The sequence below is a fragment of the Natator depressus genome, chromosome 1 (assembly GCF_965152275.1).
Source record: "Natator depressus isolate rNatDep1 chromosome 1, rNatDep2.hap1, whole genome shotgun sequence".
NCBI lineage: Eukaryota > Metazoa > Chordata > Testudines > Cheloniidae > Natator > Natator depressus.
This window is the reverse complement of record NC_134234.1, coordinates 328783261-328797810: the sequence shown is the minus strand read 5'-3', so window position 1 is coordinate 328797810 and position 14550 is coordinate 328783261. Positions and strand designations below refer to the sequence as shown.

General features: G+C 42.1%; 1 protein-coding gene across 6 annotated transcripts in view; it reads left to right on the top strand.

Annotated features, from left to right (window-relative positions):
* Window positions 1-8168: 8168 nt before the first annotated feature.
* The window catches only part of PCLO (piccolo presynaptic cytomatrix protein), a 522276-nt gene continuing 515894 nt past the window's right edge, over window positions 8169-14550 (top strand). For all 6 annotated transcript variants that reach the window (XM_074942561.1, XM_074942563.1, XM_074942562.1 and 3 more), the window contains exon 1: window positions 8169-8401. In XM_074942561.1, coding sequence (XP_074798662.1) covers window positions 8169-8401 — 233 coding nt within the window. The remainder of the gene's footprint in view (window positions 8402-14550) is intronic.

Genomic DNA, 14550 nt, shown 5'->3' with positions numbered 1-14550 from the left:
ACATAGGGTGCAGTGATGTGAATAGGGTTGTGGTAGGTTCTCTGCTCCCGAGTATTTCTGTCCGGTCCTCATGTCACTGGATCTGGCCACAGAAAACAGTCTCTGCTCACTTTTTGAATTTATATTAAAACTGGCATAGATATCTCAAGGTCTTACTCTTACTGTGCTAACTTTTCAAGCCATTTTGCCTAAATTGAGGTAGAATAGAACTTTGCAGGAACCTCCAGACAGAGGAACAATGGCTTAGCATCCCTTTAGCTTCTCAACCTGTACTCACAAAGAGATAGAACATGTATATTATACACAGCCCTGAGTAAAGGATGATGCATAGCTGTTTTGCCCCAGTTATTTTATACTGGGGATCTGTAATTTACTTCGGCCCTCTACAGGTTGCAACTTACTCCCATCACATGGCTAGCCAGTGTGTAGGAGGTAACCATAGCTCACTCTGCTTATGGAGGACACACTTTGTTTAGCCCCTATGTTCCCCTTGACACCTGGAGCTGAGATCTGAGTATCCTTAACACAGAACTGGTATCCATGGGAGGAATTCTAACTCCCACAAACTCCCCTATGAGCCTGTTTTAGAGCAAGCAATAATTTAGCTCAAAATATGTGCGTATATTCATTTGTAGTGCCAAGCAACTGTGTCCCTGTGGTTTGGGCATTTGCCAAGTACTTTGCCAAGGACTTGGATACATAAGTGACCTATCTGTGTATGCACATACAAGCCTCTGGTTTATAAGTACATGAGGTGCTTCAACATATTTTATAGCCACAGTTTATGTGGCAGGTTTGCAAATGTCTCCTTCTAAGGTGTCACATATCATTTTTCCAGATGATGGAATCAGCGTTATTTTATTTCATCCATTAAAAATTACATCAGTTCATAATATTGGATGGACTCTGTTCAGTATCCTTTGGTTAAATAGGTTTTGACGTTTTCCCAGTTATATTAAAACTAATATGTTTGATACAGCATTCTCCATTTTATTTTGTGTGGTTCAGTGAATTGTTCATAAAACAGGGAGGCAGTCCTATTTCCTGATGTGCCATTGAGACACTTGGAATACTTGGGCAATTGACTTAACCTCCCTGTTTCTTATTTTTCCAATTTGGAAAAACTGGGACAATAAAACAAACCCACTTTTGAAAAGCACTTTGATCCGTGGCTGGAAAATACTCCAGCATGTTAGTCCCAAGAGCTATTTTGCAACGTGCTATAAGAAACAACTCAGATGGACACAGATTTCTTAGCTTCACCTTTCAGAGTCCAGATTCTCTGCATGGGTGGTGACCATCAACTTTTTAGCTTGTCCTGGATGCAACTGCCAGCTGAAAAAAGCACCATCATGTGAATCGCTTACTGACTTACTGAGATGTGGAACTAATGTCTGTTTGGATCAATGTGAGCATTTGGATTATCCCAGGGAAATGAAGCATACTCCGTACAGCAATGACAGGTAAGTGTTTTTATTTCACTACACATGGATTCAGTCTTGCAGATTGGCCTGAGTGACAACTGCTTAATTGTATCCTATGTTAAATAACACAGCATATAGTAATTTTAGTGTAAATGATACTTTAAAGCCTTCCTTTGGTCTTGTTCCTCCAGGTTCAGAAGTTCCAGGCTAACATAGGTAAGCATGCAAGCCATTGTTTCTTTAGAAGCAGTCAAAATGTTGAAGTCTGTAGTCTTTCTAAACTTTTCCATGCCATCTTTCCACATCTCTACACAGATAACTCAAAAAAGTTCTCTTTAGTAAGAGCTTACAGCATGCACAAATCAAGAGCTCAGTCCTGAAGCCATTACAAGCCTGTCACTCCTGTAGAGACGAATGGGAATTTTGCCTGAATACAAACTGTAGTATCAGGTCCTAAAACATTCCCTTTTCCTTTTCTATCTAAATATACTTCACAAGCTTATAACACAAGCCACAATCCCATCACCAGTTCTGTATTCAGTAAAGCATTTACCAAACATTACATATTTTCATTTTTTATCCCTCATTTATTCAATGCTCCTCATTTTTGTGACATCCCTTAATTTATTTTCCCAGCTATGTAGAAGAGTGGGCTTATATGCTATTTTAAAAAAATATATAAGACAAATATGATTAACTCAGCTTTCTTTCTTCTTCTTCAGCCTTCCAGTCTGGCATTCTCACCACCTTAACCTGCTTCCAAAGTTTCCTGTCTGGCTTCATTGCTCCCAAGTCTTCAACTTCTACTTACCTAGATTCATTCCTCAAAAGTTTTGTTCTCGCAAGTTCATGGTTCTGCACTGTCTTTCCCATGGCATCTTAGTGGTTCTCTGGCTCTTCAACTCCCTGGCATTCTTTTGTGACTGCAAGTCTTCCCCTAAAAATCTTGTATATGGTAGCACGTATTGCTGATTTCTATTAAATGTGTCAATGACTTCTTTGAATCATAGCTTATAGTTATCCTAATAGTTATCTCTTGTGTACCCTCTGATTTTATGCTAACATAGGTTTCTGAAGTAAGTCAAAGGCTTCTGCTGGGAGTAAGGTGCCTTGATTCCATTGGTTTTGATCAGGTTCCTGGTCTAAATAGAAAATTCAGTGTTGGTATTTCATCCAGTCATTAATTGCAACCAGTTTGCACATTACATCTTCCTTCCACAATTCTGATTCTTCCTTTGTCACTTTGAGAATAGCATGCAACAGCAACAAAACAGAAGATAACAGTTCTGAGAAACAAAATATATGTAGGCAACATGGCTTAGGACATGGAACAGAAGCCAGAAGTTCCTGAGTTTTCATCTAGACACTCAGACTTACTGAGTGGTGTTTGCCGGCACAGAGTGCCCGAGGCAAGCAACAGCTGGGTTCGTTGCCTGGTGTGCGTCACGCCAATGACCAAAACGGGGTGGCAGAGAGATTTATTTGAAGCTTCAAATAGGGCGCAGGGAGACTGAGCTGTCTCAAATCCTGCAGCAGCGCATGCAGATTCCAGTATACATTTTATACCTTCTCCTACTTCACTACACAAGCTTATGCAACCAATTACCTGTTGCCCCCTACAATACTGTAGCCAATCAGCTAAAGCAGTCAGTTGTGTTTTTCCTCAGTAGCATTGCCCAAGCCTTGCCTTATTTGGGTCTATTTGTTACTGGTTTTTGCTAAACATTTCTGCCTTATCTATATGTTTCCCAGGCTGAAACTGGCCTTGGCTGGCGAGCCGTGTGCAAACCTGTCTGTTTGTGTGCTAGCTTCCTCATAGTTGTGCAGGGTCACAGAAAGTTCAAGGAGCAGAGGGGCTTCAGTTTGTCTGGGCCTAGAGCAAGAGGGCTTCTTCGACACTCATGGTCTTCCACCCTCCTGAGTTACCTAGAGTAGTGCCCAGTGTCACCAACAGTGGCATTGGGACAGTCACTTAATTTTTTTGTCACAGTTTCTGTATCTGCAAAATGGGCATAGAAATACAGATAAAGCTTTTGTGAATTTTAATTGGTATTTGTACAGCATTTTGAAGATACAAATAATATGAGTGCTATGTATGAAGTATTATGGGTACGTTTTTTCTGCTTCTTCTTCCTTTAACTTAGCCTTCACTTCTGTTGCCCAGCACAGCCTCCAGGAGTCCAACTGATTAATATACTGGCTTTTCTTCTCCTTTGCTTTTTATTTTTGCATATAGCCAGGCATATTACCAAGCCTCAGGAGTGTTTTTCTCTCCACCACATGCCCTGGTTCTGCTGTGATCTCCCTTTGCTCCTTCCTCCCTTTTTTGTGATAATCTTAATGTTACCCCTTCCCACTCCACCAAGCATTTATGCTATTGTTTTTACTTAAAATTGGTAGGGTACTTTTATATTAACTAGGCCTCTGGAATGTCCCGATGTTACTAATAAGTGAATTAATTTTGAGTGTCAGTGTTGGCACTCAGGGTACAATCTTTATTCATAACTACTCTTTAGATAGCACCTTGGAACTGGCAACTTGTTTTTATATTTCTGCCTTTAAATTCCCATGCTCACTTATAGAACCATATCAACAAATAAATAATAGTAATAAAGTCTATTTAAATCCTAGTTTTTCTGTTGACGGGTAAAGGTGCCAATTAGCATTCAACCATAATGGAGTTTTTCAGGATGTGGCTATGTGTCCAGCAGGGGCTCAATCAAACACTCATTCATGTCAGTGACAAGGCTCCTTTGACAAGAATGGTATTTAGCCGAGGACCACCCACTTGTTTCACACCAGTCACTGAATAACAATGATGGAAATGATAACTTTTGATAAAAAAGCTGATTCATTTAATAGCTGTTATGTATTTGCAACAACAGAGTACTGTCCCTCATTATCTTGTGATATTGTCAATAAGAGCAAAACCAGTGAGTTAGTGTCACTTTCAGATAGCATAAGAAGCTGTTAGAGCAAAAAAGATGTGTGGAAATTATGGGGCAAAGTGTAGGAGAAAGACATACCATGGGACTTCTAGGACAGATTTCTGTTTATTTATGGTTCATAAGGAAAGGAAAGTCAGGGAAGGCACATAAGACCTGCTACTGGTACCACCATGTAACGCAGTACAACCTGCCACAGGTCGAGTGCTAGGCAGCTAAACCAGGAACCCCACCACGTAGAATGAGTGGGATATATGCCAGATACCCATAGGATTGAAAAAAATAATATCCATAAAGGAATAACTCCATCTGGCACTGCTGCCTTGCAGCTAATTCTTGGGTAGACAAAGGCTAGGGGAGAAAACACTGAATTAAACTTGCGATGGAGAAAATGTTATGTGGTTGGCATAGCAACTCAGCTTTGCCCTCCCGTATCTCCTGCGGCTGTTTTGGCTTCTGAACATGTTGGTCTCCAAGCCTTTGGGCTTAGTCAGTACTGCCAAGAGGGTGGGCTTTGGTCCTGAGGCAAGCCTCTTTATCTTTTTTCTGTCTAGGTGTACACACTGAACATTCAGGTACAATGGTTGCCCTCTTCAAACTTGCTTGTTGGAAAGGATGGACAATGTGCACTGGTGGGTCAAATGATCTAGAGAAGATCAACCACCCTAGAAAGTCCACCATCATTGTTGAGAAGGGAGCTGACATTGATGTAGCCACTGTCTCTGAAACCAGTCCAACTGGCGTGGGCTTTTTCCGTGAGGTGCATTACACCTTTCTCTGGAACTGGAAAAAGAAAACAAGACCACCGTGAACATCAGATGGGTTTCCCAATCAAAAACTCATGAGCACACATGGTTAAATGTCCCATTGCAACATCAGAACATATTATATTACTAAGACTATCTACCACAGGAGACTTTGCTAACATCACTATATACACCCCAACACATCGTTCTATCTCTGAAGAGAAGGACTTTTTCAGCAACTCGGCAGTGTCAGTAGTAAGCTACCACTGCTACTGGAAGACTGCAAGCTAAAGTTGGCTCAGATTACAAGACCTGGCCACTATGCATTGGCCACCATGGAGAAGGAAAAATTAATGACAATGGGCAAAGTTTACTGAAGTTCTGCACCCACCAAGGGCTGTGCATTACCAACACCTACTTCCAAGGCAGTCACTGCCACATGGTTTTGTGGAGACACTCAAGATCTGGCACCAGATTTAATTGTAACCTGTGGAAAACACCTACAGGATGTTCTCCATACTTGCAGTTTTCACAGTGTAGACTGTGACACAGACCATGTGCTTGTATGCTGCCAAATAAGACTTTCACTATGGAAATTCCATTGTACCAAACAAAGTTGTTGCCAACACATTAACATTAACCACATAACAGACCAAGGAGTGAAGGTCTCAAGTTGCAGTGGCGGAGGTTTTGGTTGGATATTAGGAAAAAAATGTTCACTAGGAGGGTGGTGAAGCACTGGTATGTGTTACCTAGGGAGGTGGTGGAATCTTCTTCCTTAGAGTTTTTTAAGGTCAGGCTTGACAAAGCCCTGGCTGGGATGATTTAGTTGGGGATTGGTCCTGCTTTGAGCAGGGGGTTGGACTAGATGACCTCCTGAGGTCCCTTCCAACCCTGATATTCTGTGATTCTAAGAAGAAGAACTTTTGAAGAAGACAATGATTATGGTACAAGGTGTGTTGGCTGCACCCGAAGTTTAATAGCTAGTACCACATTAAAAGTTGTGCACAAGTTCTGTTATCTAGGATCAGATGCATCAGATAACCTCTCTTATGATGAACTTAATTCTTGCATTGGAAAGGCAATCACCATATTTGGCCAATTGACCAAGTGTGTGTGAGATAACAGAAAACTGATATTGAACACCAAGATATGGGTCTACCAGACATGTGTTTTGAGCATGTTGATGTACAGTGGCAAGACCTGGACTATCTACAACAGGCATGAAAGAAGGCTAAATACCTTCCACACACATTGTCTCTGCCATATTCTAAATATCAGGTGGAAGACAAAGGCCCTGACACCAAAGTACTTGAAAAAGTGAAATTACCCAGCCTAATCTCTATTCTCAGACACAAATGTCTCCACTGGGTTAGTCATCTGTACCAGATGGAAGATGGATACATTCCAAAGGCTCTCCCATACAGAGAACTTGTGGATGCTCTAAGGCCACTGGGACGACCTCAGCTCAGGTTTAAGGACATTTGCAAAAAAGGACATAAAAACTTTCAACATCAACACCGCAAGCTGGGAAGATATGGCGAACAATAGGTTGCAATGGAGGGCTGTGTGGCACAAAGGAGTCAAAGACCCTGAAGAGAGGTGGTTGAGAAAGAAGAAAGTGAAGAGTATGAAGAGGAAAGTACAGCAGGTGTCAGGCACGAGTAGTGTTCTGGCTTCATCCTCTGGCCCTGCACTTGACTCCTGCATCATCTGTGGCAAGAACTATTGTTTGAGCATTGGACTTTTTAGCCACTCGTGATGCTGCTTTATGACACACAGTAACTCAACTCCTAACACCCTAAAATGCCATAAGGGTGAGCAAGTCTAAATGCCCCAGTGCATCAAAATAAAGTAAAATAAACCCAGACTCTAATTCATCATGCAAAAGTGCCGTGACAATATGGAGCCAGCAGGTGGATTCAGCCAATTTTTAGCCCCTCCCCTCTAAATTCTTCAACATAAAGAGAGTAGCCCTGACATAACCCACTGCAACAGCTTCCAAAACACCAACAACAACAAACAACAAAAAACTGGGGTGATATAGGGTCCAGGTGTTGAAGGTAGAATCATAGAATATCAGGGTTGGAAGGGACCTCAAGAGGTCATCTGGTCCAACCCCCTGCTCAAAACAGGACCAATGCCCAATTTTTTGCCCCAGATTCCCTAAATGGCCCCCTCAAGGATTAAATTCACAACCCTGGGTTTAGCAGGCCAATGCTCAAACCACTGAGCTGTCCCTCCCCCTGCACTGCAGTAGGAGCTGTGATCCCTTTCTCAGCTGTGGAATTTGTAAGATGGGGCCAAAAATTTCGCAGAACCCAGAAGGGTGGATCTGGGATTTTTGAGCTGCTGCTTCTGCACTCAAGGGCGCTGGAGCAATTATTACAGTGGGCTGCTAAGAGCCATTGAACCAAACGGTAAACTCTGAATAGGATGGAAACCTCTTCAAGCCAGGGGGTGTGGCCGCACCCCTAGTTCCGGCACGGGTATATCTCCGGGTCTGGGGATGTATTTGGAGCATCTACACTTGGCTGCCTATGAATGTGGGTTGTTTGTGTGCGTGTGTGTGTGTGGGGGGGGGAGCCCCACACTGTCTGGATCCCGGTGCCAGATGCAGCTTTTTTGCGGCACTTACCCCTGGTGATGAGTTGGGGGCGGTGGTCCCGTGTGTGTGTGGCGGGGGGGGGGGGCGGCGCACTGGGACTCCGCGTCTCCTTTAACTGCCCGGGTAAGGCGGGGGCCGCCGCTGTGTGCGCGGGGAGGGGGGGGAGCCACCTGCGCTCGGCACGGAGCATGCGCTCGGCGGGGAGGCGGCGGCGGCAGAGCTAGGCTGGCATCGCCCGGGCGCCCGCTCGCTCTCTCTCGCCCCGGCAGCCGCCACCGCGGCCGCAGCCAGCGCCCCGGAGCCATGCAGGCAGCGGCGCCCGCCGCCCAGGACTGACTGCCCCGCTCCCCACCGGGGCAGAGGCGAGCCCAGCCGGGGCCGGAGCCGCCCAGCCTGCGCCGAGGAGCGGCGAGAGCTCGCCTGTCGGGAGCCGAGCCCGCCAGCCATGGGCAACGAGGCGAGCCTGGAGGGGGGAGACGCGCTGGCCGGGCTCCCCGCCGGGCTGGCGGCGGCCGGGGACGGCGGCGGGCAAGGGCTGGCAGCCGGCGTGGAGGCGGACCTGAGCCAGCTCAGCGAGGAGGAGAGGAGGCAGATCGCCGCTGTCATGTCAAGGGCGCAGGGGCTGCCCAAAGGGAGCCTCCCCGGCACGGCCAGCGCGGAGCCGCCTCCCATGCAAAGGCACGCCGAGACCCCGCTCCCTCTCCCCGGCGGGGTGGGGGGCTGCTGCCGCGGCCGCAGCCCTGCGAGCCCGGTGCATTGCATCAGGAGCGGGCGGTGCATGGTGCAGGCGGGGAGTCGATGGGGAGGTAGCGTGGGTACGGACCCTGGGGTGGAGCCTCTGCTCCCCCCACTCCGAGGGTTTCTAATCATCAGGAATAATCCGCCTCCCCCACCACCCTTCCTGGAGCAGACCCAGGGGCTGGTTAGTTTCGGTGGCAAGGGAGACGGAGGTTTGCAGATAAGAACAATTGGGGGGTTTGGGGTATAAAGGCTTGGGATGCGCTCCCCCGAGCTAGCTTAGGAGCCAGGAGAGCTTTGCCCACACCGAGCAGTTCTGTAGCGGCTGCTACTGGACCGATGGAGTCTCACTGAATCTTCCTAAACTCTAGGGCATTATTTTATTGGAAAGTCTTAATCTGCCTCTGCTAGTAACAATTGATTTATATAAATAGTCAAAGACCAAAGGCTCTCTGTTTACAGCTATATAGTCCTCCCTTATGTCTTTTCTCATTTTTTGTGTGGGGGCGGGGAAAGACAAATAGGGAGCATGGACTGTATTGTCAAATAGGGATTCTGTGTCTTGTGTGGGCTTGACTTCACCTCTTCATGTATATCTAAAAGCTAAAACAATTTACTTCCTTATTCTCCCTCCTACCCCAAATCCATTGCTTGCCCCAAAAGGGAATACTACTTATCTTTGTGTGCTTGTAATTCAGTAGTAGTGTTAACTCACATTATGGTCAGGGAAGATAGAGGTTTCCCTTTCCCTTGTCCATGGTGCTGAAGTTGCCCTTTTCTCAGGACCACAATCCAGGTATAGCTAGTTTGGAGCCTACAATTTCGAGGGCTGGGTGTGTTGTTTGTCTTGAAGCAGGCTACAAAAAGGAACCTCCTTTGACTGCCTGTTCCACAGGTTCTTGTGGTGTACTGACCTCATGCCAGATAAATGCCAGTTCAGTTTATATAATATCAGGCTTGTATAAGTGAATACTAAGAGAACACAAAAAAGGAGGATTGGACCAAATCCACCCTTAGAGGAACTCCACAGAGGTCAGTGGAATTACACCGGGGATGAATTTGTCTCCGATTTGCTTGAAACTGAGGTTTCATCCTATATCTCTTGCATGTTTGTTAAGAATGGACAAATAATGAAAGTTTGTGTTGAATATAATTCTATAGCTAATTTAGGGCCTGCCCTGGCCCCCACTGAATCCAATGAGGACTCCTCCAGGGGTGCATAATCAAGCTCAAAATTCCCTTTTGTGTAGCAGTTTGGGATACCACAAAGACACACAGGTTTTAAAAGTTTATTGTTTTCAAGTTAACCTGCCAGTACAAAGGAAGATAAACATTCCCATTACATTGTTAGGGGTGGCTAAAATGATTTTACTTGGCCACATCTTTATATCTGCCGACAGTTGTTACCCTTAAAGTATGTTCTGGGATAACTGGAAACCCTTAGATGATTGTTATAGCTGTATAACTTAATTTCACTTTTCATTAAAATAAAACCTGTCTGTATTTGGTAAATTGGACATTTTAATAATCAGGTGTGCTTTGCTATGCTGAGTAAAAAGATGATTTGTTAGGGTAGATGATAACATATCTCAGAGTTTTGTACTGGTGCTCATCACCAAGTATCTGCATGCCTATCTGTATTACCAAGTATCCATTCTTCGCTCAGTGGCTTTACTTGCTCTTTGCTGCTGCTGGGATTCTCTGACAAAGGGGGGGAAGCCTGACTTTTGAGAGCCTAATCCAAAATCCATGAATTTCAATGGGAGTCCTTCAGTTGACTACTATGGTCTTTGGATCAGGCACACAATGACTTTGACTTAAGCAACTGACTAGTTTAGTGATGCTGAGATTCCTTAGCTTCAAACTTTTTTGCTCTTCTGGAGGCTGTTGCTTTGAAGAGTAATCCTATGTGAGCAAAGAAATTAGAGATGGGAAAGAGCTTTTAAGTCATCTAGTCCATCTATTTTCCAATGCAGGATTGTTCCCAACAATACATTCATAACCGGCTTATTCCAGTTTCATTTTGAAATGATTCAGGTGGTGATACTGAAATTTAGGCTCAGTATCTGCACAGTATCACATTGCTATGGTGCCATTACTGCACTGGTTTTTAGATTTTTGTTTTATACAAATGGAGTTTTGTTTTTAGTGTACAGTGGTTGCCATACTAAGGACAACATATACCAACTGTTATATAGTGTATCTGAGATTCTGAGCTACCACCATTATTTCCTCTATAACAGGGAACTGATCTTCCGTATACCATTGTGTTACACATCTTGGCAACTACTGACTTTGTAATAGCACGCAATATAAGTAGTAGTATACAGAGTTTCCCCTTCACCTGCACAAAATACACCTGTAGTTATATGTATTTTTTGAGGCTTCATGCTTTCAAGTCACTGGAAATGCAGCAGCTGGTATAAGAGCAAGTAAATCATATTGTGACACTTTAACCATTTTATTATAAGCACTAAAACCATTTTTTCCAAACCTGAGTACTTAAAATGAGCCACCTAAATAAAATTGACCTGATTTTTCAGAGTGTTGAACAACTGTAGCACCGGTTAGCTTCAGTGGGAGATTCGGGTGCTCAGCACTTTTGAAGAAAATCAGACAACTTTTAGTTCGTAGTCTGCAAACTGTGACTGAATCACAATGAGCTATATTCTCAGCTAGTGGAAATCAGTTTAGCTCCATAGAATGTTAGTGGCACTATGCCAGTTTACACTAGCAGAGGATCTGTTCCATATCATCAGAAAGGATTAGATGATCAAATCTCTTTCTAGCACAGCCACTTCATTTTTAGGTAAACTTAATTTTTATGTATGTGATTAAATAGTTTAGCAACCGCCTGTCACTGGCAAAAAAAATTGCTGTTGTATTTTGAGCGTATATGCTGTGAAAGTAGCCCAGCCTGAGAACCATGCTTCCTAAGTATTGCATTTATTCTTCCAGAATAAATACAGTCTTTTGTCAGTAGCATGACTATACTGACTCTAAGAAAGTCAACACCGCCCAGCAGGAAATATGTTTTTGTATACATATATCTGTAAATATGAAGGATTATTTAATTAGTGTTCATTGTTAATAATTTATTTTTGGCTTCAAAAGAATTAATTTTAATTGATGGTATAAATAGTTTGGTTTAACTAATTTTATCATGAAGGTTTTCAGGCTATTAAAGACCTTATCCAAAGCCTGCTGATATCGATAGTAAAACTCCAATTGATTTCCATGGGCTTTGGATCAGGCCCTAATAATTACATAACTGAAACTGAGTGCTTTGTTGAATCACGGCCTAAATGAGGAAGAGAAACAAAAGAATCAGGGCACTGGGGAGTGAAGAAAGTTTTGATTTGGGCCTGAGAATTCAAAAACGGCCTCCCTTTAAAAATTATGGAGTTCCTCTCCCCATTTAAAAATGTTTGGCAACAGGAAATTCCCTACCAGATAAAAATGAAAATTAAGTTCTGAGATTTACAGAAGTATCAACAACTATAAAGGCAATATGTGACTACAATAACTGATTGTTCTTAAAACTCAGTTCTTACATGGGTGTAGAAAATATTAGAAAAACTGTGCTCCCACACTCATGTGCCCAAAACTAAAAGGCCTAAATCCAGGTTTATTATTACAAAGGTAAAAGTCTTCAATAAATTTGTCCGCTGAAGTCATTTTCTTCCACAGTTTAGGTACAGTCTGTTTCCTTCATATAGAAGCATTCATTTATGGAGAATTGCAAAACAAATCTGGTCTGCACAGTAAACATGTGATCTGTCATCATCAGGCAGTAATTTTTCAGTTCATGCTTTTTTAGTCTTATTAGCCAATTTTGTTACAGTGTTCCTTGTTCTAAGAGATCCGTGTTCCACAGATAAGAGTGGCAGAGGCTGACTGCTTCTCTCATGAGTACACCACTTTAAAAAGGTCACAATTAGTTAGCCTGGAAACATCATCATTAGTTGATTTTTTTTAAATATTAATTTCTTGCATGAGGAATTGTAATTACCTCATATTTCCTGACCTAAACTTCAAATTCTGTTTCTCAAAGCATTGGTATTCAATGTTCTCAGCCATTAGGCAGTATTTATGTCCATAAGTTGTTAATGGTCATACCTCCATTTTTTCTCTTAGGGTCTTGCTGTTTTGAACCTAAGCTTTCAAACTTCTTGAACAGTTGCAAGGATTAATACCAGAACCATACTCAGCCTTTACTAGTATAAAAGCCTATACATTTTCATTAAGCAAGCACTACATCTTTGGATGAATGCAATATGTACCACAAAGTGGCATGGAACTAAAACCAGATAGGCCTGACTGGCAGCTAGCAAAAGCTTTATAGTAAATTTGCAAACATTGTATAGATTCAGTTTATAGTTGGGCCATGCTGGATATACCTTTCTTCCTGGTAAGTAGGGGCCCAATCAAGTACTGATTGAAGTCAATGAAACAACTCTCATTGACTTCAATGGGTCATGCATTAATGTAATAAAACTCCCAATAATCCATATGGCTATTCTGGGGGAAAAAAAACAAAAAGTGTAGCACTGAAAGCAGCTTTCTAGTCAGAGTTAATGTTAGGGTTACCAACCTTCCAAGATAGGCCTGAGTCTCCAGGAGTTAGATTAATCTTTAATTAAATATTATGTTGTGATGAAATCTCCAGGAATATATCCAACCAAAACTGGCAACTCTAGTTAATGTGATGACAATAAAAGCAATTAGCCATCCATGGGAATCCTGTTCCCTACACCCTTGTTTTGGATAACTTTTTAAAAAGCAAGTCAGGATTGATGTGAAATTGCAAATTGCTAGAATCTTGAGAACCAAAATGCCTACCATATAGATTTTCTTAGGGTAGTTCATTGTCATCAGGGATTCATTAAAGCTCGAAATAGTCACAAATTAAAGTAGTGTGTTTCTAGTAACATTAGCTGTTTGAAATCCAGTGTAGCATGTTACTACTATTTATAACTATGGCAGTGTTCTGATGTAACCCTTAATTAAAAATTATCGTACTGCTAGTTTGTTTTTATTGTAGTCATGGACCTCAGATTCTTTAATAGGCTAACTGTAATGAATGACTGCCTGATTTTCATGATGTACATTAAGAAATAACATGTTTGGAAATGTGGGACTATATTTAACTTGAGATGTCTGAAAACTGATCACAATGATGGCACAGGAGAGAATATCATATCCTCCAGGAAAGACTAAATGATAGCACAAAACAGAACATCACGTGTCACCCTTTAGCTAAAATACAATAGCACTGAATAGAATATCATCCCCTCCAGGTATAAACCAACAGAGTAACAATTAAAACACCATACTACACCTTTAGGTATTTTCTGGATTTGGCTCCCTTCTTTCCCTAGCTTAACCTTCTATATTCTATTATAAAACAAAGGAAAATGAGACCTGTAGAAGGAAAAAACCCTGCAGAATAAGATAGATCTTTTTGTTGTCAGATGAATTATGTTGTTGGTTTTTTTAGGTGGGGGACAGAGGGATAGTTTCAGTGCTATTAATGAAAAAGCTAAAAAGAAGTGATTCTCTTAGCTAGCTTGTGCTTCATCTGAATGAAGATACTTTTTCTTTATTATTAATGAATGTCAGTGTAAATACTATAATAAAAGATATCTCTACATTTGGATCTATTGGGATTTTAGGTGCCTGAATCACTGCTGCATATTCAGTTGTAAATACACCATTAAAAGTAGGTACAAATAGCTAGAGCACAATTATATATAAATATTTTGTAACATGTGAGTATTTTTCCTGGATGGCCATGCTTTGATCTGATGATCATGGAACACTTCTCTCTTTTACTGTTCTTTTTGTCTCCATGTTTGAATTGTACACCCCAAGAGATACTGTGAAGAGTTAGTCATCTGGGTTTAGATGAAATGGAAAATAACAGCTTAATTTTGTAGTGCTTCAGACTTCTGAAAGAAAATTCTCTGGATAAGGATGGTACTTCTGTTAGATTAGTTTCTAAATACTAAATCAGACATCAACTAAATATTCAGATAAATGTTTCTGGAACAAAAAAAATGATAATCCTTCTAGTAATAAGCCCTGAT